Genomic DNA, 22,322 nt, shown 5'->3' with positions numbered 1-22,322 from the left:
TCTTTCTTCTTCCTTTCTTTCTTTCTTCCTTCTTTTCATTCTTTCTTTTTCTTCCTTCCTTCCTTCTTTTTGTTCTTTCTTTCTTCCTTCTTCCTTCCTTTCTTTCTTCCTCCTTTTCATTCTTTCTTTTTCTTCCTTCCTTCCTTCCATCCTTTCTTTCTCCCTTTCTTTCTTTCTCTCTTTCTTTTTCCCTTTCTTTCTTTCAATCTTTCTTTCTCTCTTTCTTTCTCCCTCATCCTCTGTCTTAGAATCAATACTGTGTATTAATTCCAAGGCAAAAGAGTGGTAAGGACTAGGCAATGGGAGTTAAGTGACTTGCCCAGGGTCACCCAGCTAGGAAGTGTCTAAGGCCGATTTGAACCCAGGACCTCCCTTCTCTAGGCCTGGCTCTCAATCCACTGAGCTACCCAGCTGCCCCCATAATTTGTTTCTTAACAATGGCTGGATTCACTTGTATTTGTTGCTTACATGGAGCCTGATAAGGACTATGGCCATTGAAGCTAATTGCATAAAGTTAAACTTGTCTTTGACTTGAGTGGGGGGCAGCAAAGTAGCTCAGTGTATAGAGAGCCAGGGCTAGAAATGGGAGGTGCTATGTTCAAATTTGGTCTCAGACGCTTTCTAGCTGTGTGACCCTGAGCAAGTCACTTAACCCTTATTGTGTAGCCCTTACCGCTCTTCTGCTTTAGAACCAGGACAAGTATAATCCTTCACTCATTTTTCTTTTTTCTTTTCTTTTTTTAATGCCCTTAACATTCATCTTAAAATCAATGGGACAGTCATTAAAAAAAAAGAAAAAAGAAAAATGAGTGAATGATTATACTTGCCCTGGTCATCTGTGTGTATATACACAGATGGTGATATATTTCCCATCCAGGTAATAACACCAAAACAGATACCCCTTTGATAGGCACAGAGAAGGATCAGGTGCCCCAAGCCCTGCATCCCATCATTTTTACTGTACTGTTGTGGAAAGTACAGTAGGGGACAGCATGATGGCTCAGTGGATAGAACACCAAGCCTGGAGTCAGGATGACCTGGGTACAAATGTGACCTCAGACCCTTCATAACCGTGTGATCCTGAGCAAGTCACTTAACCTTATTTGCCTAGCCCTGGCTTTTCTTTATTAGGATTTTTTCTAGGACATAAGGCAAGAGTTATTTTAAAAATAAGAAAAGAAAGTATAATGGATTTGTTATCACAACTATGGTCAAGTGACAGTTCTACTGCTTCATAGGTCTGTGACCTTTAGCAGTCTCTTTCCCTTTCTGGGCCTCAGTTTTCCTATCTGTCAAATGAGTCAGACGGACTAGATGATTTTTATGATCAGTTTACCCTCTGCCATTCTCTGTTCTGGGGACTCTTTCAGCTCTAACATTCTAGAATTTGTGTTCTGCAATTCTAACATTCTGTGTTGTGTGGTCCATTTTGACATTAATATTACATGTTTGATGGTCCCTTCCACTTCTAATATTCTGTGTTTTAGGGTTTCTCTTCTATCTGTAAGATTCTATATTTTAACTTCCCTTCTAATTGACATTCTATGAGTCAACTCTGTGATGTCAAGCTTTTGGATATTTTTGAGCCAAAGACCCACTGAAAAGGCAAATTTTAGAAAGATTTTCTATTTCTCTGACAGGGATTTATTATAGCTAGAGAATTAAATTTATGTAAGTACTAGAAATAGGGAAATATTATTATTTTCTGCAGGAAAACTAGCTACATCCAACAAGAATCCAAGGCCATGCATCTGAGACCTCAGCATCTTGGGAGTGAATGAACTTCTCTGTCCAGTGAGAACAGGAAGAGATGCTGGATTAGAAGATGTATTCATGTTTCTCTCTTGAATTCTCTTCCAGCACTGCTTTAAAGGCCACTGTATCTGGCTGACCCCAGATATCTTGAAACGGGATGGAAATTGGGGTGCGTGGAGTAAATTTGGCTCCTGTTCCCGGACCTGTGGCACTGGTGTGAAATTCAGAACCCGCCAATGTGACAACCCCCAGTAAGTCTGCTTTGAACTAAAATACCTTCATGGGGATGGAGATACTAACAGAGGATCACGATTCATTTAAAAAAAAATTTTCCAATTACATGTAAAAACAATTTTTTACATTTTTGAGTTCCAACTTCTCTCCCTCCCCTCCTTACTCCTTAAGAAGGCAAGCAATTTAGTATATGTCATACATGTGCAGTCATGCAAAACATACTTCCATATTAAGCACGTTGTGAAAGCAAAAAGACCCCCCCAAAAACAAACAAAACCATTAACCCAACAAGAAAAATAAAGGAAAGAAAGAGTATCTGCATTCAGATTCCAGAGATCATGATTCTAATGAGATTCTATTCATATCAGGCTTTTATGTTTGTGTACTGCCCTATCATAGATTTCATTTTAATCTATGACCTTTATAGGACGGGTAGTTACCTCCATTTTACAGATAAGGAAACTGAAGTCCAGGCTGGGAAAATGGATTTCTCCAACATCATTTCAGAAGTGATTGAGCCAGGACTGCTGCTATTAATAGTAACTCTCATTTTGAGAGCATTTTAAAGTTTCAAAGCACCTGACTTTCAATAATTCTGGAGGTGGGAAGCCCAGAAAGTTTAAGTGATTTCCATGAGATCATGCAACAGGGCACAGCTAAGACTGGACCAAGCTCTCTTGACTCCTAGTCTGATCCCTCTTCTATTAGACCACACTTCCTTAGCAGAATTATGTATCTTTCTCCATCACTGACCTCATTATTGATGAGACTCAAAATAAGTGGTCATCCCCAGGCATCATAGCCAAGAAAAGGGAAGAATTGCATTAAGAGGATGGATCTCTGCCTTTGAGGAACTTCCAGCCTCGTTGAAATATTATTATCCCCATTTTTCAGATGAAGAAACTCAATATCAAAAAGACTTGTTGGTTTTGCATGATAATACATGTATAACCCAGATTGAATCACTTCCTAGCTCCGGAAGCAGGGAGGGAAGGAGAGAGGGAGACAATTTAGATCATATAACTTTAGAAAACTTATTACATGTAATTGGTAAAAAAAAAAAAAACAATAACAATAATAATAATAAAAGTCTCAATGGGAAGACCTAGGTGGCTCTGTGGAGAGAGAGCCAAGCCAAAGACAAGAGATCCTGAATTCAAATTTGACCTCAGACACTTCCTAGCTGTATGACTCTGGGCAAGTCACTTAACCCCCATCCCCTAGCCTTTACCCCTCTTCTGCCTTGGTTTAAAAAAAAAAGACTTGTCCAGGGTCACAGAGCTGGTGTATATCGGAGATGGGATTCAAACCTAGACTTCCCTGACCCCAAGCCCAAGGCTCTAGCCCCTATACCATGCTGCCTCTGAAGTTAGCAAAAGGTCTGTTGTCTGTGCATCCACAGAGCAGAATTTCTATCCTACTTTTCATCACTCCCCCAGGTTTGGTGGGAAAGCCTTAGAGAACAGTCAGGATAAAAACTGCTTCTGAAGTTTTGTTAATCTAGTGCCTGCATGGTCTATTGTGGTATAATCACACATGTTTATTTAGGCATTTTTAAACATTTTCAGAAGAGGTTCGATGGTTCAGGAAACTACTTGGTTCATTTTTGGTGATATTACCAAGAAGGCCCATGCTTGGAGTTTTTTCTCCAAAGAGTAAGGTAGTGCCTACACACTTTCACCTGGAAGGCAGTGCTTTGTAGTGGAAAGCATTGGATTGGGAATCAGAGGACCTGCGTTCAAATTTTGGCTCTTCCTCATGAGCTCTGAGACCCAGGCCTGGTAGCTTATCAGAGATAGGAGATGGAATCTAAGAAAGGAGCTAGAATCTGGCATTGAGCCAGTCCTGATCCAGGGAACTTCCTCCCACCCCTCTATTTTCTGTTGTTTTTCTAATATTCTGAGGCGAGAATAAAAGATCGTAGCATTTATTCCTTCAAAAGGAAATCATTTGTGGGAGCAGAATGATAGAAATGAAAGAACATCGGATTGGGAATGAGAACACTTGGCCTTGAAGTCCATGTGATTTGGGGAAGCTTCTCTGAGTCTCAATTTCCTCCTCTCTTAATAAGAGGCGATTGGACAAAGGATTCTTTGTTGTTCAGGGATTTCAGTCATGTCTGACTCTTTGTAACTCCATTTGGGGTTTTCTTGGCAAAGATCTTGGAGTGGTTCGTCATTTCCTTCTCCAATTCATTTTTACAGATGAAGGAATTGAGGCAAGGAGGTTTAAGTGATTTGCCCAGGGTCACATAGCTAGTACTTATCTAAAGCCAAATTTGAACCCAGGAGTCTTCCTGACTTCAGCCCCAGTACTCTATCCACGGTGTCACCTCGTTGCCCTTAACCCAGTCTAAATTTAAGAATTCTTAATCTATGGTAGATTCCAAGGGGTTCATGAACCTAGATGGGGAAAAAAAATTATATCTTGATTTCAGCATAATTGGTTTCTCTTATTATTTTTCGTATTTTTATTTGGGCATTTTAAAACATTTTGAGAAGAGGTTTAATGAGTTCAGGAGTCTCCCTAAGGGACACCAAAAAAATGGTTAAGAACCTCTGAACTGGGTACTATTAGTCTAAGATCTCTTCTAGTTCTAAATATTAACATCCAACCTTACCGTCTGGCTATTTTAGACCTAAAATGAATTCCTCTAAAGATGTGTGTTAGTCCTATTTCCTCAACTAAATTGTAAGCTCTGTGAAGACAGAGACCATGTATTTTTAAGTTTAGCCCAACTTATAGCCAAGCAGAATAAGGCCTCGGCAGCCTTTTTTGTTGTTGTTAATTGGTAGGTGGACTAGCCCTTGCTGCCTTATTAAATGCTATGAATAGCTTGCAAATTATAGGTCAGCTAGTATATAAGTGATCTTTCTGACCAGACTTCATATGTATTTTTGTAATGTGACAATTGCATGGATATTGTGGCCAAATCCACCTTCTTATGAGAGGCAGCATGGTGTAACAGTCAGAGGGCCAACCTTAGAGTCAGGAAGATCGAGACTCAAGTATTGCTCTTTTGACAAATTCTAGCTGTGTGGCCACGGGCAAATCATTTAATACCTTTAGTACCTCCTGCAACTCTAAAACTCTGTTAGAAAAAAATTGATAATCTGCATTGGTAGAGGAGTTTTCCATCAAAACTTTTGTAAACTGGGGCAGCTGGGTAGCTCAGTGGAGTGAGAGTCAGACCTAGAGACAGGAGGTCCTAGGTTCAAACCCGGCCTCAGCCACTTCCCAGTTGTGTGACCCTGGGCAAGTCACTTGACCCCCATTGCCCACCCTTACCAATCTTCCACCTATGAGACAATACACCGAANAAGAAAGAAAGAAAGAAAGAAAGAAAGAAAGAAAGAAAGAAAGAAAGAAAGAAAGAAAGAAAGAAAGAAAGAAAGAAAGAAAGAAAGAAAGAAAGAAAGAAAGAAAGAAAGAAAGAAAGAAAGAAAGAAAGAAAGAAAGAAAGAAAGAAAGAAAGAAAGAAAGAAAGAAAGAAAGAAAGAAAGAAAGAAAGAAAGAAAGAAAGAAAGAAAGAATTCATTTTCTCAAAGAGTTGTGACAATTTCATGCACCCTGAGAATGGAAAGTGACCATTTTCTGGGGCAGCTAGGTGGCTTGGTGGATAGAGAGCCAAGGTAGGATTCAAATCTGGGTTCAAATCTAACTTCAGACACTTCCTAGTTGTGTGATTGTTGGCAAGTCACTTAATCCCCATTGCCTAGCCTTAACCACTCTTCTGCCTTGGAACTAATTCACAGAATTTATTCTAAGACAGAAGGTAAGGATTTTTTTTAAGTAAGCAGTTTTATAGCTATAAAATCATGGTAACTAGTTTTTTAAGGCTTTCTTTCACTGCCCTCAAAGACCCCCCTCCTATTGTCTTTCGTTGTGTCTCTCAGTTGCAAGAGTTTTTCTTCCCTTCCCACAGCCCAGCCAATGGTGGTCGTTCCTGTGTGGGACTCAGCTATGAATTCCAGCTATGCAACACGCAGGATTGCCCCAATGCCCTGGATGACTTCCGAGAGGAGCAGTGCCGCCAATGGGATCTCTACTTTGAACACGGAAATGCCCAGCACCACTGGCTTCCCCATGAGCACAAGGAGGGTGAGCCTGGATGATGGGAAGGGATGAGGAGTGGCCTAGTGAAAACTCAGAGAAAGCATCCTAGAATCTCTGAGGGAGAAAGAACCCTTAGAATATAGAATGGTCCAAGCAGGAAGGAACCTTGGACTATAGAATATCAGAACTGAAAGAAAATATGATATAAAACATGAAATGGCATAAAGAGATTGTCTGGTAAAATGGAAAAGATGTTGAATTTGGAGTCACAGGACTTGTGATCAAATCCTGGTCTGCCACATCCTGGCTATATGAAATCAGATAAGTCATGTAATTAATTCCTCTTGGCCCCAATTTCCTTAAATGTAAAATGAAGAGGTTGTTCTTCATGGCCTCTGATGTCCCTTTCAGCTTTAAATCTATGATATAATGACTATCATTGTAGGTTAGAGCTAGGGGAGATATTAGAAATCATCCAGTTATCTGACCAAAAAGAGGCATGTTCTTATACACATCAGAAAGGAAGCCGATGGGCCACATTATATCAAGAGACAAAATAGGCTGGAGATATAAATAACTGTATTCTTAGGTTTTGAGGTTGAATTTAATTGATCTGATATTTATTTTTATTTTTTTATAAACCTTTACCTTCTGTCTTAGAATCAATATTGTATTGGTTCCAAGGCAGAAGAATAGTAAGGGTAGTAATGGGAATTAAGTGAATTGTCCAGGGTCACATAGCTAAGAATTGTCTGAGGTCAGATTTGAACCCAAGACCTCCCACCTCTGGGCCTGGCTCTCAATCCACTGAGCCACCTAGCTAAACACCCACAAGAACAGAATACTAGATATTGGGGAATATATCATTGTAGACCTCTTTTTAAAATGCAAGCCCAGGGGTTTAGCTCAGGTTTATCCCTGAGCTTCACCATCAGTGTGCTATCAGTGGGACCTGGAATAAGGCCAATTCTTTTCCTTTTTTAAAAAAAATCTAATTAATTAATTAATTAGTATAGAATAGTTTTCCATGGTTACATGATTCATGTTCTTTTCCTCCTCTCCTCCTTCCCCCTTCCCATATCCAATGAGCAATTCAACTGGGTGAATAAGGCCAATTCTTGCTAGGACTGGTATCAGAACAAAGAGAAGCCATCCAAAAGCATCCAGGACAAATCAAAACTTTGTCCTGGAAATTCCATACTGGCTACAACACTATTATATGATAAGTGGATTGGAGAAGTACAAAACAAAGTTTTATGTTTAATCTAAAAAAGAAGGCTGTTACCAACGGAGGTTATCTGCAAAAGCTTCATGGAGGGCATGACATTTGAGTTGGTCTTTAAGGGATTAGCAGGAATTCAGCAGATATTTCAGGTATAGGAATCATACGTGAGCAAGAAAAAATACAGAGCATGCTTAGGTAGCATATGCAGAATATACAGAAGTAAGTAGAATGAGATAAGACTGGAAAAGTCGAGTGCCCTAAATTATGGAGGATCTTTTGTGCCAAAATAAGGAGTACTCAAGCTAGTAACCCTGTAGACAATAGAGAGCCACAGCGTTCAGTGACTCAAGAGGAAGCAGAATCAGATCTATGCTAAAGGAAGAGTGATCTGGTAATAGTATGAAGGATGAATGAAAGGACAATGGGGAGGGCATCTAGGTGGCTCAGTAGATAGAGAGCCAAGCCTAGATAGAAGAGGTCCTGGGTTCAAATTTGGCCTCAGACACTTCCCAGCCATGTAATGCTGGGCAAATCATTTAACCCCCATTGCCTAGCCATTACTGCTCTTTTGCCTTGGAACCTATACCTAGCATTGATTCTAAAACAGAAGATAAAGGGTTTTTATTAATTAAAAGAATTAAAAGAAAAGAATAGGGGCCAAGAGACTCATTGGAAGGATTTTTAGAGTAGTTCAGACAGGTGGTAATGAGAGTCTGTGCTCCAGTTGAGAGTAGGATTAAGATCCAAGAGAGGTCGAGAAGCTAAAACCAATGGGTCTTAGTGATTCACTGGATGATGCACCTGAGAGTACAGTTACACTGGGTACACAGCATCTCTTAGTGTCTAGATTAGAGAGAGACTCCTGGATAGGGGTGGGGAAATGAGAATAACTATGGGACTAGTAATGGAGCTGACCTAAGAGACCATTACTTTACACCCTTAGCTTCTATAGTTCCAGAGGTCCCCATTCCAGTATCCAGTATCAAAGCAGGACTGGCATTGTGGTCTCAATCTCAAGCTCCACTCTCCAAACCTCCATCTGCCCTTCTGACTTTCTTCTCTTCCTCGGTTCCTTCACTCAGTCCCACTGGCAGGACTTCTCTTCACTCACAGTCTCCTCCTAGCACATTGGGGTCCATATATCTTCAGATGGATTGTTATGGGTGTGAGATCCATACTGGTGCCAGAATAAGCAGCTATAGGAGACATTCAGCACAAACACCAAGAGTGGCTCAACTTGAAGAATCCAGCAGCATCTCTTAGAATTATAGAGTCCTCGTATCTTGGTGTTGGACTTGAAATGACCCTCAGAGGTCATCTGATCCAGCCCAAACTGAGCAGAAATCCTGAACGTGTTATCTCTGATAAGTAGACATGTAGCTTACATTTGAATACTTCTGATCATAGAGAACTTACTACCTATTAAGGAAGACCAGTCTATTCTAACCCCACTCTAATTGTTACAGTTTTTACTTAGTTTGAATTAAAATCTTCCCCACTACAATTTCTACCATTGGTCCTTTGGGGCTACACTTAATGAGAGTAATGCACCCCTTTCTTATCTCAGCCTTTCAGAATTATGAAGGCAAGACAATAATCCACTTAATTGTCCAGGTGGAGTCAGACCATAAATAGACTGTAACAAGATCACTTCCCCTCTCCTGGACAGCTAAATTAACTGTTGAGTCTGTTGGCAGCCAAGTTTTTTAGTACTGGGCCTTGACCCATGCCCCTACTCTGAAGGTCTTGGATCTTGAACTGCCAACCTAGACACTCTGCAATCTGATCACCCTAGACACTCTGCAACAGGGGAATTACTAAAAAAATATTCCAATCTAGTCCTAAACTATTACTTTGAGAGTAGAGACATCCTCCTGGATTCAAGGGAAGGAAAAGCCAGGGAATTGCACCTGCAGGAGCCCTTCTTACCCGACCCTCTTTCCCTCACTATATATGTTCTCTAACCAGGATGCACATCTAACTTTTGGGTCAAATTCTCCAAGAGTCTGGAAATGAAGTTCACAAGGACTCAATGGATCTTCATGATTGTGGAATGGAAGCCAGGTTCTCATGGGGATTAAAGAAAGACTGGCCTCTAGGTGGAGTTAAAAGCTAAGTGATAAAGAAAGGGCTTACAAAGGCTAGAAACACTCCTACAGGTTGAACTTTACTGCAAATGAGCTGGAGTTCCCTGATGAAAACTCCAATGCACCATCTTGTGGCTGAGCTAATGCTGACAGCCTGCACCATATACCAGCCTAGCCTAGCCTGGCCTGCATAAAGAAGGGCTCCATTCTTGTGGTGTATAAATGGATGCCCAAACCCCAGAGGAAGATACCCTAGAAACCAGAGTTAGAAGGGACTTCTGAATCCACTTAACCCAGTCTCACACCCTACGGAGAAAATCCCTCAAGAAATTCCTTAACTTCATTTGGCCTTTCTGATGGCAAGCCTCTAGGGTCAGGGATCTCTCTCCATTGTTCTCCAATGACCAATTCTAAGCTTAAGGAAGTTCCTTTTTTTTAACCCCTTCCCTTCCATTTTAGAATCAATACTCTGTATTGGTTCCAAGACAGAAGAGCAGTAAGGGCTAGGCAATGAGGATTAAGTGACTTGTAGAGGCACACACAGCTAGCAAATATCTGAGTTCAAATTTGAACCCAGGACCTTCCAATCTCTAGACACCTCAATCCACTGAGTGACCCAGCTGTCCCCAGCTTTAGGAAATTCTGCCCTTATATTGAGCCTCAATTTACAGCTCTGTATCTTCTAGTCCTTCTATTTGGGATCACGGAGAACAAGTCTACTCTTTTCCATGATAGCCCTTTAAATACTAGAAGATAGTTATCGTATCTTTTTTTTTTTCTTCTCCAGTTTCAACATCATCCCCTCCCCATTCCCACCCACAAACACCCAGAATTCCTTCCCTAAACCCTCCTGTATCATTGGTTTCCCAGCCAAACTCCTCTCAACCTGCTCTAGTTTATCAGTATCTCTCTCGTATGTGGTGCCCAGAAGTAGCGGCCATGCTCTACGTGGGATCTGACCAGGGAGGACACAGAGCAGTAGATCCCTAACCTTCTATATTCTGGATACTATACTTCTTCAGTTAAGCCACCTCCGAGCCCAAGAGGCTGTCAGTGATTTAGGATTGTTTTTACAGGTGTGGCAACCACTGCCAAAGGTGTCTTGAAAAGTGTTCTCTAAACCAGTGGCAGAGAGACTGCAAAAGAGGCTGACAGGATGCCTCCTTTCCCTGATCCTTTTTTCCCTTAGGTGTAGGGAAGAGAAGTTGCGTTAACACCATTGGCAGATTAGAGCTTTTTCTACTACACTGGGCTACTTGTTGATGAGATGATTAAGGGCCACTATTACCATATTCTGCCTGGACACTGTGATACTCTATGGTCATGTTAACAAATACCCATTATAATGGCTATAACTGCTCCTGGTTCAGTGAGCGCCTGAGTACTGGGAACCTTCATTGGAAAGCGATTAGTAGCCAGTAACTGAGGATATAATAATTTCTTACTTTCAGTCTATATAAGCTTTGCTTGCTGTGTTTAATGAATCAAAGCCAGCAAAGTCTTCATTCCCTTCCGCAACCACGACTAGTTCTTTTTTTTAATTTGAAAAATTTTTTAAATATTTTTCCATGTTTCCATGATACATTTTCTTTCCCTCTCCTCTTCCCTCCCCATTTCCAGAGCCAATAAGCAATTCTACTGGGTGTACAAATGTTATCACTTGATACCTATATTTCCATATTATTCATTTTTGCCACAGAGCAATCTTTTGAAACAAAACCCCAAATCATGTACCCATATAAACAAGTGATAAATCAGATATTTTTTATTTGAAAATTAAATTTTATTTAATAATAAAAGAAAGAAATATATAAATAATAAATTAAATCCTTTTTAATTTAATTAATTGATTTAGAGTATTTTCCCATGGTTACATGATTCATGTTCTTTCCTTCCCCTCCTCAACCCCCCTTCTATAGACAACAAGCAGTTCCACTGGATTTTACATGGGTCATTAAGTCATGTGTTTTTCTTCTGTGTTTCTATTCCCACAGTTCTTTTTCTCGGTCTAGATACCATTTTTCCTTATAAGTCCCTCAGGATTTTCCTGGATCATTGCATTACTACTGGTGGAGAAATCCATTACATTGGATCATTCCACAGTGTTTCACTTTCTGCCATTGCTAGTTCTAATGAAACATAGGGATGAACATAGAGAATAAGAACTAGACCCCATGCTTCACAGGTATTTCTGTATTAGGGGGAAAGGCAAAAAGGAAGTGAATTATCATTTCTATAGTATCTACTATGTTTCAGGCACTGTACTGCTTTTGACAAATATTATCTCATTGGATCCTCACAACAATCCTAGACATAGATGTTATTATTTCACAATTAAAATTTGAAATTGAAGCAAACAGAGGTTAAGTGACTTGTCCAGAGTCACACCACTAATAAGCATCTGAAACTGAACTTGAATTCAGGTCTTCCTGACTCCAGGACCAATGTTGTATCTATCATGCCCCTAACTGTAGGAGCCTTTCCTCTATTCCATCATGCACAGTGACCTCTGAGCTAGCAACAGCAACAACCACTAACATTTGTGAAGCACCTACTTAATTTGTACAGCTCTGTGCCTGGAGATGGGAGACGTGTAGTTCTTGCCTCTATGGGGCTCATATTCTAAGAAGAGAGATGAGAAACACACAGATAAATTATAATGCATAATATTACATGACAAATACATCAGAGAGATGCAGAACAAAGTACTCTGAAGAAGATCATTAGTAACTAGGAAGATCATAGAAAAGATGGAGAACTGGCTTTCTTTTTGCTAGGCAAATCCAAATTGGGAGATTTGATCCTGCATCTATTTAGCATTCTGCCTGACCAGGACAGGAATTGCAATTCCCCAGGGTCAGTGTCAAAGGACTTCAACACTTGTCTATTCAAACATGAGTAAGATGTTTGTTAAATCGAGGAAAACTGACTTGTGCCAGTCATTAAGCAGCCTTTTGGTGGAAAAACCCCTTTGCTTCACTGAAGTCTGATACAAACCGAGAAACAGAAAACAAAAAAACCCTCATCCTGAACAACCTGAGTGTTGCCCACCTCGCATCCCTTTTTTCCCATCAGTATTTAACACCTTGTAATCACATCACCTAAAGAAAGGCCTGCCCAAGGCTCTGGCCAAGGAAAGAAGCTGCCTCCAAATGGATCTTCTCTGGAGTTTCGAGGACACCACAGCCTTCTATAGGTGCACTCAGAGTGCCCTCTTGTGTCTCTCTGCTCTAATTTCATTAGATGTTTTTGGAGGAGCTTCTCCATCTGGACTTCAAAGGACCCCAGCCCTCCATAACGTAGTAGACAATCTTTGCCAGTGGCCGAGTCTGACAAAATTGAAAAAACAAAAGCCACATCCAGCATTCTGGTCAGGACCCCAGTCAGCATCCTGGTGTTTTAAGCTGATCCTCAGAAAGACATTACTTGACCCATAGTCAAATTTTAGTTTGGTGGTAACTACCAGAATTTCATGGGAAATGTAAGAACTCAGGATCATCCCCAAGCCACAATGAGGCATCAGACAAGGAACTTAACACAGTATTAGGAAACAAGGGTAAAATAAAGAATGTTTGATCAGAGTCTCGGAGAGTGAGACCTGGACATTGATAGAAACTTATATGACCATAAAATTTTTGTTGACCCCTCAGATCAGCCACATGAGCAAGAATGCCCCTGATCCTAGAGGGTCTCCTGGGTTCGAGGGGAGGGAGGAAAGTCAGTGGGACTTCTGCTTGCTTTGAACCTATCTTAGATCCAAATCATGGAAGAAAGTTGTTTCTGGCTTTGGGAGTCAGCAGGATGCCTTATATGGGTCATTTCCCTTTTGGAGAACTAAGAAGGGTTTTTTGGAAATTGGGTGAAGGTAAGAAATCAGTTCAGTCAAAGCTATCCATGTCTTTTGACTCTGTTCCTGCACTGGTATGGTTTGAAATCCTCGGGGAGGGCTATTGACACTACTCCACTTGGGGCCACAGTCTTCTCAATGGGGGTGCTTTTAAATGGGTCACCCCCTGACTATATTTCCTATCTCATGGCTCAGAACTAGCCAGGCATCTATAAATAAATAGACATTAGCAGCAGGATATTAACTGTGTACAGCTTGTTATAATTATTCTTTCCCTCCTCAGAATTAATCTTTCTCTGTGGGTAAAAATTTGGGCCTGAGGTGGTATTGGCAACCCATTATTAATTCTCCATGACATGTTTTAGGATAAAATTCTATGCCCTGAAAAGAAGAGGATATCATCTGGACACAAAAGTTCAGACATACTAATTAAAATCATTCATTCACCTAATGAGGTACAGTGGAAAGATTGGTGATTTGGAATTAGACAACCTGGATTCTAGACCCACCTCTTATCCAACTTACGATGTTGCTTTATAAATATCAAAACATCCTCTCCTGAGTCTGTTTCCTCTATACGATTTAAGAGTTGGATGATTGATTTCTACATCTATGATTCCATAATCCCCAAACCTTTCTTGAGCTCCTCTTATATCCAGAACCCAGTGGAAAGAGCCAAGGGGAGACAGAGAAGAGTAAATTCAGCTCAATGAACACTAAGGGCTTACTATGTTCAGAGCACCATGTTTAGCACTGGGAATAAAATGGCAAGAATGAGACGAATAAAATGGCAATCCTTGCCCTCAAGGAGTTTCTAATCTGTGTGGATTCAGACTCATCATTCAGGTTTGCTGCAAAGAAGAATAATTTGAAATAAAGCTAGAAGAAATGTTGGAAATAGGTTATAGAAGACCTCAAAGGCCAAGCTAAAGAGTGGCAATAAGGAGCCATTGGAATGGCTCATGGTCAGGGGAGTGTGTGCTCAGTCTTCTGCTTCGGGAAGACTATTTGGGCAGCTGGTTGAAGGACAGATTGAGAAGTGGAGACTGGATGTGTGAGTTCAGTTAAGTAGCTAGTAAAATAGTTTAGGCAAGAGATGACAAAGGTCTAAACTGGGAGTTTTAGCATTATTTTGTTTTGTTTTGTTCTTAAACCCTTAACTTCAGTGTATTGGCTCCTTGGTGGAAGAGTGGGAAGGGTGGGCAATGGGGGTCAAGTGACTTGCCCAGGGTCACACAGCTGGGAAGTGTCTGAGGCCGGATTTGAACCTAGGACCTCCCGTCTCTGGGCCTGACTCTCAATCCACTGAGCTACCCATCTGCCCCCGAATTTTAGCATTATGAGATTAATTTGAGATGTTGTAGAGGTCAAATCAACAAAACATAGTAGCTGATTGATGTGGTAGATTAGGGAGAGAGAGAGGAATGAAAGATGTCACGGAGAATTTAAGCTGGGTGACAGATAGTGAAGTTAGGAAAAGGTGTCCTCACCACCCATGAATAAGACATTGGCATAAATATACATGACACAAGGCAATATATAAGTGCCATAAAAAGTTCAGAGGAAAGGGGAGCCAGAGAATATTTTAGGAAGGAGATAGCTCCTGAGCTGATCATTGAAGTATTGATGGAGCTTAAATTGGCAATTACTAAATCTCATAGCTTCAGATTCAGCCATAAGCATAGTCCCCTTCCAGGATCTCTCTCCCTCCCTTCCATCTTCTTTCCCTATGCCTTACTTCCCATTATCCTACCCCAGTTTATTCTCATAGATGCAAGGAAAGGACTGAAGTCCCACATGATTAGCCATGGTGACCTGTTCAGCCCAAAAGGAGTTTGTGCAAGCCCTATCAATAAGTAGATTGTACAGCAAATAACCTGCCATTTTATCCTCCAGCCAAAGAAAGATGCCACCTCTACTGCCAGTCCAAAGAAACTGGAGAAGTGGTATCGATGAAACGAATGGTGCATGATGGGACTCATTGCTCCTACAAGGATCCCTACAGCCTTTGCGTACGTGGAGACTGTTTGGTAAGTGTTAGGGGAAGATGACATTTGAGTTGTTAAAAATGAAGCAAGTATGAGGACATTCAAGTGTTCCTTAAATTTGCATTTTTCCAGTTGTTTATAATTAGAGCATCTTTTCATTTGCCTGTTGATAGTCTGGATGTCTTCCTTTGAGAACTGACTATTCATATCCCTCAATTTACCATTTGTGGTATTCTTACACATTTGAATCAGTCCCTGTTATTAGAAATGAGACTTTTATGAGAAAACTTGCTGTAAAGCTTTTTTTTTTTCCTAGCTATTTCCCTTCGATAATAGCCATGTTGGTTTTGTTTTAAACTTGCCAATTTTATAAAATTAAACTTGTTCGCCTTTTCTTCTGTGGTCCGGTTTAATCTTTGTTTGCTCATGAACTCTTTGCATATCTAAATCTTTGAAGGGAGAAGGGGCAGCTGGGTAGCTCAGTGGGTTGAGAGTCAGGCCTAGAGATGGGAGGTCCTAGGTTCAAATCTGGCCTCAGACACTTCTCAGCTGTGTGACCCTGGGCAAGTCACTTAACCCCCATTGCCTCACCCTTTTTGCTCTTCTGCCTCGGAGCCAATACACATTGTTGTCTCAAAGACGGAAGATAAGGGTTTAAAAAAAAAAAAAAAGATCTCATCTTCAAGAGTTGGCCCATATCCCAAAAGTGACCTAAATTCAAACTAATAAGATTTATGAAAATGATTTATAAATTAAAACACTCCATTCAAATACGTATATTATTATCATTACTGCTACTACTGGATCATGACAATTTGGGCTTGGAGTCAAGAAGATTGGTTCCAAATCCTTCCTCTGATGATTTACAAGGTATCTGACTAAACAAGTCTCTTAACTTCTCTCTCAGAAAACTCCCTGGGACATATTTAGTAAATAATAGCAAGGTGAACACCTGCCCCAATAGAAAGAAGTTGCACTCCAAGGATTCCTCACACTGACAAAACGATAGATCAGTCGACCATCTAGCCTGTATTAAGTACCTGCTGTTGGTCAGGCACTTTGCTAGGCACTGGGGGATATAAAGACAAATTATGAATTAGTTCCTACCTTTATCCTCCCGTGCCCAGCAAAGTGTCTGACAAACAGCAGGTAATGATAATGTAACTCCAGAATATGTGACCCTCAACTCTACAGGAGTAAGTTAAACTAGGGAAAATGCTATGAGCTGAGACCATTTGACCATCTTCCTCAGATCTAAGGAGGAATTAAAGCAAAGTCAAAGTCAGAAGAAGTCTGAAAATTGGTCTCTTCTCAGTCTAGAAGGAGGAAAAAGTATGAACAGTGGGAGAGGGTAAAGTAACTCGATGCTTCACTCTCTGTACCTCAGTTTCTTCATCAGCAAAATAATCAAACTCTGATTTCTAAGGTTCGTTCTAGCTCTGTATCTATTATCTGGGACAGCTTAGGTGGTTCTGTGAATGAAGAGCCAGGTCTAACAAGAGGTCTTGAGTTCAAATGTGGCCTCAGACACTTCCTAGCTGTGTAATCCTGGGCAAATCACTTGACCCCAGTCGCCTAGCCCTTACCACTCGTCTGCCTCGAGACCAGTACTTAGTGCTGATTCTAAGACAGGAGGTAAGAGTTTTAAAGTCAATCCATCTATCTATGATCCCATTCATCCATATGTATACCTTTGTTCAGAGATGAAGTTGAAAACATCTCCCAGAACCAAATCTCTGGCTCAGAGTTCGTTTATGGTTAAGATCAAAGATTTAAATCTGCAAGAAAGCTTAGAGGCCATTGAGTCTAGCCCTCATTTTATAAATGAAGTAACTGAGGCACAAAGAGATGAAGTGAATTGCCCAGGCTCACAGAGCTAGTAATGTTTAAAGTGGGATTGGAAGCCCGATCTCCCTGCCTCCAAGCTAAAGGATTATCTACTCCACTGTTCCACGAGGATCTCTGTCCTCATCCCTATAGAAATGACTCCTAACTTTGGATTTTTCTTTAATGGCAAAGAGGTAATTGATGTCATGGATGAAAAAGCTTGTGCCTTCAGTAGAGGAGGGAGTCATATTGATGCTACAAGAACAGGGCTCCATCCTGGTAGTGAGAGTCCAGGTCTAGGGCAACTTAGATCTGAACACCATGTAATATTACTCCTTTTTATAGAGGAGGGTAAATGTTATCATTGCAGCTCTGTAGACAGATAATGTTCTTGTCAATAGAGTCGGACCAGAGAGATTATTCATTTTGCAAAAATGAATTCACTTCAGAGCTTTCTGAAATAAAAAGCTCCCCAAGGAAACCGAAAATAGGATTTGATTTGCTAACTTTTGATTTTTCTTACAGTATTTCAGGGACAGAATTCTCATTTGGGTTGTCAAGAGACTCCAAGGATTTTCACTATACTCCAGAGACTTCTGAAGCCCCTGATATGTGCCTGCCAGCATGCTGGGGAACTGGTAGCTTTGGCAGCAGCAATAACACATCTGGATCTTTTGGGGGAGTGAAGGGGAAGCTCATCATTAACCTGAGCATTCTTTTCTCCTCACAGAAAGTTGGTTGTGACCGAGTGATTGGCTCTACCAAACAAGAAGACAAATGTGGTGTGTGTGGAGGAGATAACTCTCGCTGCAAAGTAGTCAAAGGGACATTCTCGAGATTACCTAAGAAACAAGGTCAGTTATGTACCCCGTGCCTGACTCTTAGTACTTCAGTCACTCACTGCCTGCTGCTTTCATATGTCCGTGTCTGGGTTTAAGAGTGGATCCTCTTAACCTTTTTCCTCTCCTTTGACCCCAACATCCAGGCACCAGGTCCTGCCTATTTTGTCTTTCTCTATAGTCTCCTTCTTTGCTGTTCCTTTAGGTAGATCCTATTACAACAAGATTCCATACTCTCTCTTTGTCTCCAGTCTCTCCCCATTTCTAGTAAATCTTATACACGCTACCACATGAATGTTCCTGAGGAATAGGTATGGTGCCTCTCCTGCTCAGAGTCTTTGATGATTCTGTGTTAACCATGGGATAAGATTAAGGCAGAAGTTCTGGTCTTGAGCACCCCTGGGACCCTGTCAGGGTATCTACGAGATCAAAAGGATTTTCCCAATACTAAGATATTATCTGCCTATTAAAATACTCTTCCCTTTTCCAACTATATATCTTCATGAGGCCAGATTTTCTTCCCATATTTCCACCAAAGCAAGATATCACAACAGATTGAATGCAGAAGCAGACATGAGAATCCAAACATCATCAGAGAGGATCATAGAGTCTTTAAACATTAATGATATTTTTAAAAAACATGTAAAACAATCCCACTCTTCTCACTAAATTTTTAATTGGAAAAATGTATTTTTCATTAAAAAACTTTGTTATTGGGGGGACAGATAAGTGATTCCATGGATTGAGAGCCAGGAATAGAGGTTCAAATCTGACCTTAGACACTACCTAGCTGTGTGACCCTGGGCAAGTCACTTAACCCCTATTACCCAACTCTTACTGCTCTTCTTCCTTGGAGTAAGTATACAGCATTGATTCTAAGATGGAAGGTAAAGGTTTAAAAAAATTTTAATATGTTATTTATGTTAGCATAGAATGGGTTGGTACTTTTTAAAAAACAAATTAATGAATAAAATTTCAAAATTTTATCTGTTTTAATTTCTACTGCAGTAAATATTGATAGATATAATCCACATAAATTTGGATCTTTAGTAATTTTTAAGAACATAAAGGAGCCCTCAAAAATTTTAATTTAGTAATTTAGTAATTTTTAAGAACATAAAGGAGCCCTCAAAAATTTTAATTTAGTAATTTAGTAATTTTTAAGAACATAAAGGAGCCCTCAAAAAATTTTAAGAGTATAAAGGAGTCCTGAGACCAATTAGTTTGAGAATTACTGGTCCAAAGTATTGGGATAAGAATTCATCTTCTTGTCTCACACCTGCCCCGAGCTACTAATTGGACCAAAGAAACCAAGCACTCCATGGTCAGGCAGTGTGAAGGTGGTGGCTTGGGGGAGGCATTAGCTTATTTCATCATCAGGTTGAATCGTTCTATTGAGTTAAGATAGCATAGAGGATAGAGAGTCAGCCTTGGAATTGTGAAGACCCAGGAGGTCTTGTTTCCCCAGCTTCCTAATGAACCTTCAAAAGGAAAAAACTGCTTCTAAATAGTGCCTGATAGCCGCAGTAACTAGCAAGGTGCTGTACTCCTAGTAGGACAGGAGGGAAGATTTCTTTAAAGGCCAATCCTGGGGGCAGCTGGGTAGCTCAGTGGATTGAGAGCCAGGCCTAGAGACAGAAGGTCCTAGGTTCAAACCCGGCCTCAGACACTTCCCAGCTGTGTGACCCTGGGCAAGTCACTTGACCCCCATTGCCTACCCTTACCACTCTTCTGCCTTGGAGCCAATACACAGTATTCACTCCAAGACAGAAGGTAAGGGTTAAAAAAAATAAATAAAGGCCAATCTTCTTTTGACTATAAGTCAATGTCTGAGTCTCCCATACAGCTTGTGGTCTAGGGTTGAGAGCCACATGACCTAGGGTAAGTGGCTTCATTTCTCTGACTCATTTACTACAATTGAAAAAAAAAAAGCAGACGCACACACGCACATGCATGCACACACACAAACATGTATTCTTGCACAGATTTTGCCCCATGGCTGGTTATTGCTCTGCTTGTGATACTCCAACTCTGAACAGGTATGAACATATTTAACAACATATTTGTTTCTGTTTATTCATATCTCATCACAAGTCCCTGGAGTGGATTGGGCCATAACTCAGCCATCATAAACTTATGTTTATTTCCCCTTTCAATATCCAAATGAAGGTTACGTCAAGATGTTTGAAATCCCAGCTGGAGCAAGACACCTGCTCATCCAAGAGACAGACTCTACCCCTCACAACTTGGGTGAGTGTTACTCTTGACTTTGGGCATCAGAGGCTCTTACAGGGCTGGTTTGGCATTGGTGCAAGTCCTAGAGCTGGGCTCTGGACTTGAGATGGAGGGTCTTGTCTTTGTGAATACTCCTTAGAGGTTATGGAATATTGTTTGTTTTGTTTTGTTATTTTTTTTAACCCTTACCTTCCGTCTTGGAATCAATACTGTGTATTGGTTCCAAGGCAGAAGAGTGGTAAGGGTAGGCAATGGGGGTCAAATGACTTGCCCAGGGTCACACAGCTGGGAAGTGTCTGAGGCCAGATCTGAACCTAGGACCTCCCGTCTCTAGGCCTGACTCTCAATCCACTGAGCTACCCAGCTGCCCCCTTGGAATATGTTTTTGAAGCTTTCCTTGTGAGAGTGGGAGAACTGAGAAAGCCATTAAGTAGATAATATACACCAAAGCCCATTAAAGAGTTCGGGCTTTTGGAATGACTAAAAACGAGCCAGGATTGTAAAATGGATTAATGAGTCCAGGTCAGGGATACTGAGGATCCTCAGGTACTATGTGAGCTAGTCCCCAAAAGATTGGAGGATATTTGGGGATGAGACACATTCTGGGACATCAGAGAGCTTTCGTGGGGGGTTTCCAAGAAGATGATGTCCCTGGCAAGTGGTCATCTAGCATCCTTTTAAATTCTCCTTCAATAATGGGGAATTTGCTACTTATCAAGGTATTACACTCTTCTTCAGGATAGCTCTAACCAGCATGATAGAGTGAAAAGAGAATTGAATTTGGGAGCAGATCACTTGAGTTTAGCTCCTCTGTAGGACACGACTACTTATATGATCTTGGATAAACCACTTCATTTCCTCTAGGCTTAATTTATTCATCTACAAAATGAAGAGGTTGTTCCAGATGATGTTTAAGATTCATTCCAGACCTCAGTCCTATGAGTCAGCATTTAGCTTATCTCATATTTGTATAACAGTTTACACTTTTAGAGTGTAACATTCCTGTTATTGTTGTTCAGTCACTTAGTCATGCCCAATTCTTCATGACCAAATTTGAGGTTTTCTTGGAAAAGATACTGGAGTGGTTGGACATTTCTTTCTCCAACTCATTTTACAGGTGAGGAAACTGAGTCAAACAAGGTTAAATAACTTGGCCAGGGTCACACAGCAAATAAGCATTTGAGGCCAGATTCAAACTCAGGTGTTCCTGAGTCCAAGCTTGGTGCTCTACCCATTGTACATCCCAGCAGGCCAGCACTTTCACATACATTATTACATTTGGTTCTCCCAATGACCCAATTAGATGTCCAAGATAAGGCAGTATTTCCTTATTTTATAAATTTGACAGCTGAGGCTCAAAAGAATAAACTGACTGACATGCAATCATATGTCTAGAAAGAAGCAGAGATGTTTCCAGTCTCCTAACATTTATCATAGTGATATGTCTAGTCCACATGGCTTCCTCCTCGATTATCCAAGATGGGTAGGCTGTCTTCACTGTCTTTGAAGATGGCCTGGGTATATATAGGTGATAGGCTGAAAGGTGCCCACCCACTTTGACATCCTACCTGAGGAGAGGCAGCATTGTGTGGTGGGGTGGGAAGAAGGAACTCAGCAATAAGATTTCTGATCACAGCTGCATTTCTTGCCTGATGTATGACCTCAGCCAAGACTTATCCTGTTTTTGGCCCCAATTTCCTTAGTATGCAAATTCTGATTATGTGTGTTAAAGTGTTCTCTATGTTTCAGTAGGAGAAGGTTAGATAAAAGAAAGAGCAAGATAAGGATGTAAGCTAAAGGGAGGGAAAGAGAAGGAATTGTGAAGTCATTTGGCAGACTGTGGGAGGGTTTACGAATTGTGAAGAAGACTAGTTTGAATTTGGGTAGATTGAGAGTTGGGAGGACTCAAGGAGAAAATGGAAGAGAAGAGAAAAAAAAAGGAATTTTAACTTTGTGCAGTTTGGAACTGTTGTTAAGCCCTGGGAGACTACAACTCCCAGGGCTCCCTGCTATAACTTCCCCCGACACCTCCCACTTCCTTTTTGGGAGGTGTCAGAGAAAGTATAAAAGAGAAAGTTTGGCGCCTTTTTGGCTCTTGCTGCCCTGTAGGCTCTCTATTCTCTAGCTCTCTCGAGCCTGGAGGCTGGCTGATGCTATCTACCCTGATATCTCTCTCTCTCTCTCTCTCTCTCTCTCTCTCTCTCTCTCTCTCTCTCCTGTCTCTTATAC

At 40.8% G+C, this 22,322-nt stretch overlaps 1 protein-coding gene across 1 annotated transcript in view; it reads left to right on the top strand.

The window, feature by feature from the left end:
- The window catches only part of ADAMTS2 (ADAM metallopeptidase with thrombospondin type 1 motif 2), a 489,415-nt gene that overhangs the window by 438,927 nt on the left and 28,166 nt on the right, over positions 1 to 22,322 (top strand). The window contains exons 11-15 of the mRNA XM_044664491.1: positions 1,861 to 2,006; positions 5,915 to 6,090; positions 15,101 to 15,234; positions 17,750 to 17,873; positions 20,028 to 20,108. Of these exons, the coding sequence (XP_044520426.1) occupies positions 1,861 to 2,006; positions 5,915 to 6,090; positions 15,101 to 15,234; positions 17,750 to 17,873; positions 20,028 to 20,108 (661 nt within the window). The remainder of the gene's footprint in view (positions 1 to 1,860; positions 2,007 to 5,914; positions 6,091 to 15,100; positions 15,235 to 17,749; positions 17,874 to 20,027; positions 20,109 to 22,322) is intronic.

This window comes from Gracilinanus agilis, chromosome 2, assembly GCF_016433145.1.
Source record: "Gracilinanus agilis isolate LMUSP501 chromosome 2, AgileGrace, whole genome shotgun sequence".
NCBI lineage: Eukaryota > Metazoa > Chordata > Mammalia > Didelphimorphia > Didelphidae > Gracilinanus > Gracilinanus agilis.
This window is presented reverse-complemented; position numbering and strand designations above follow the sequence as displayed.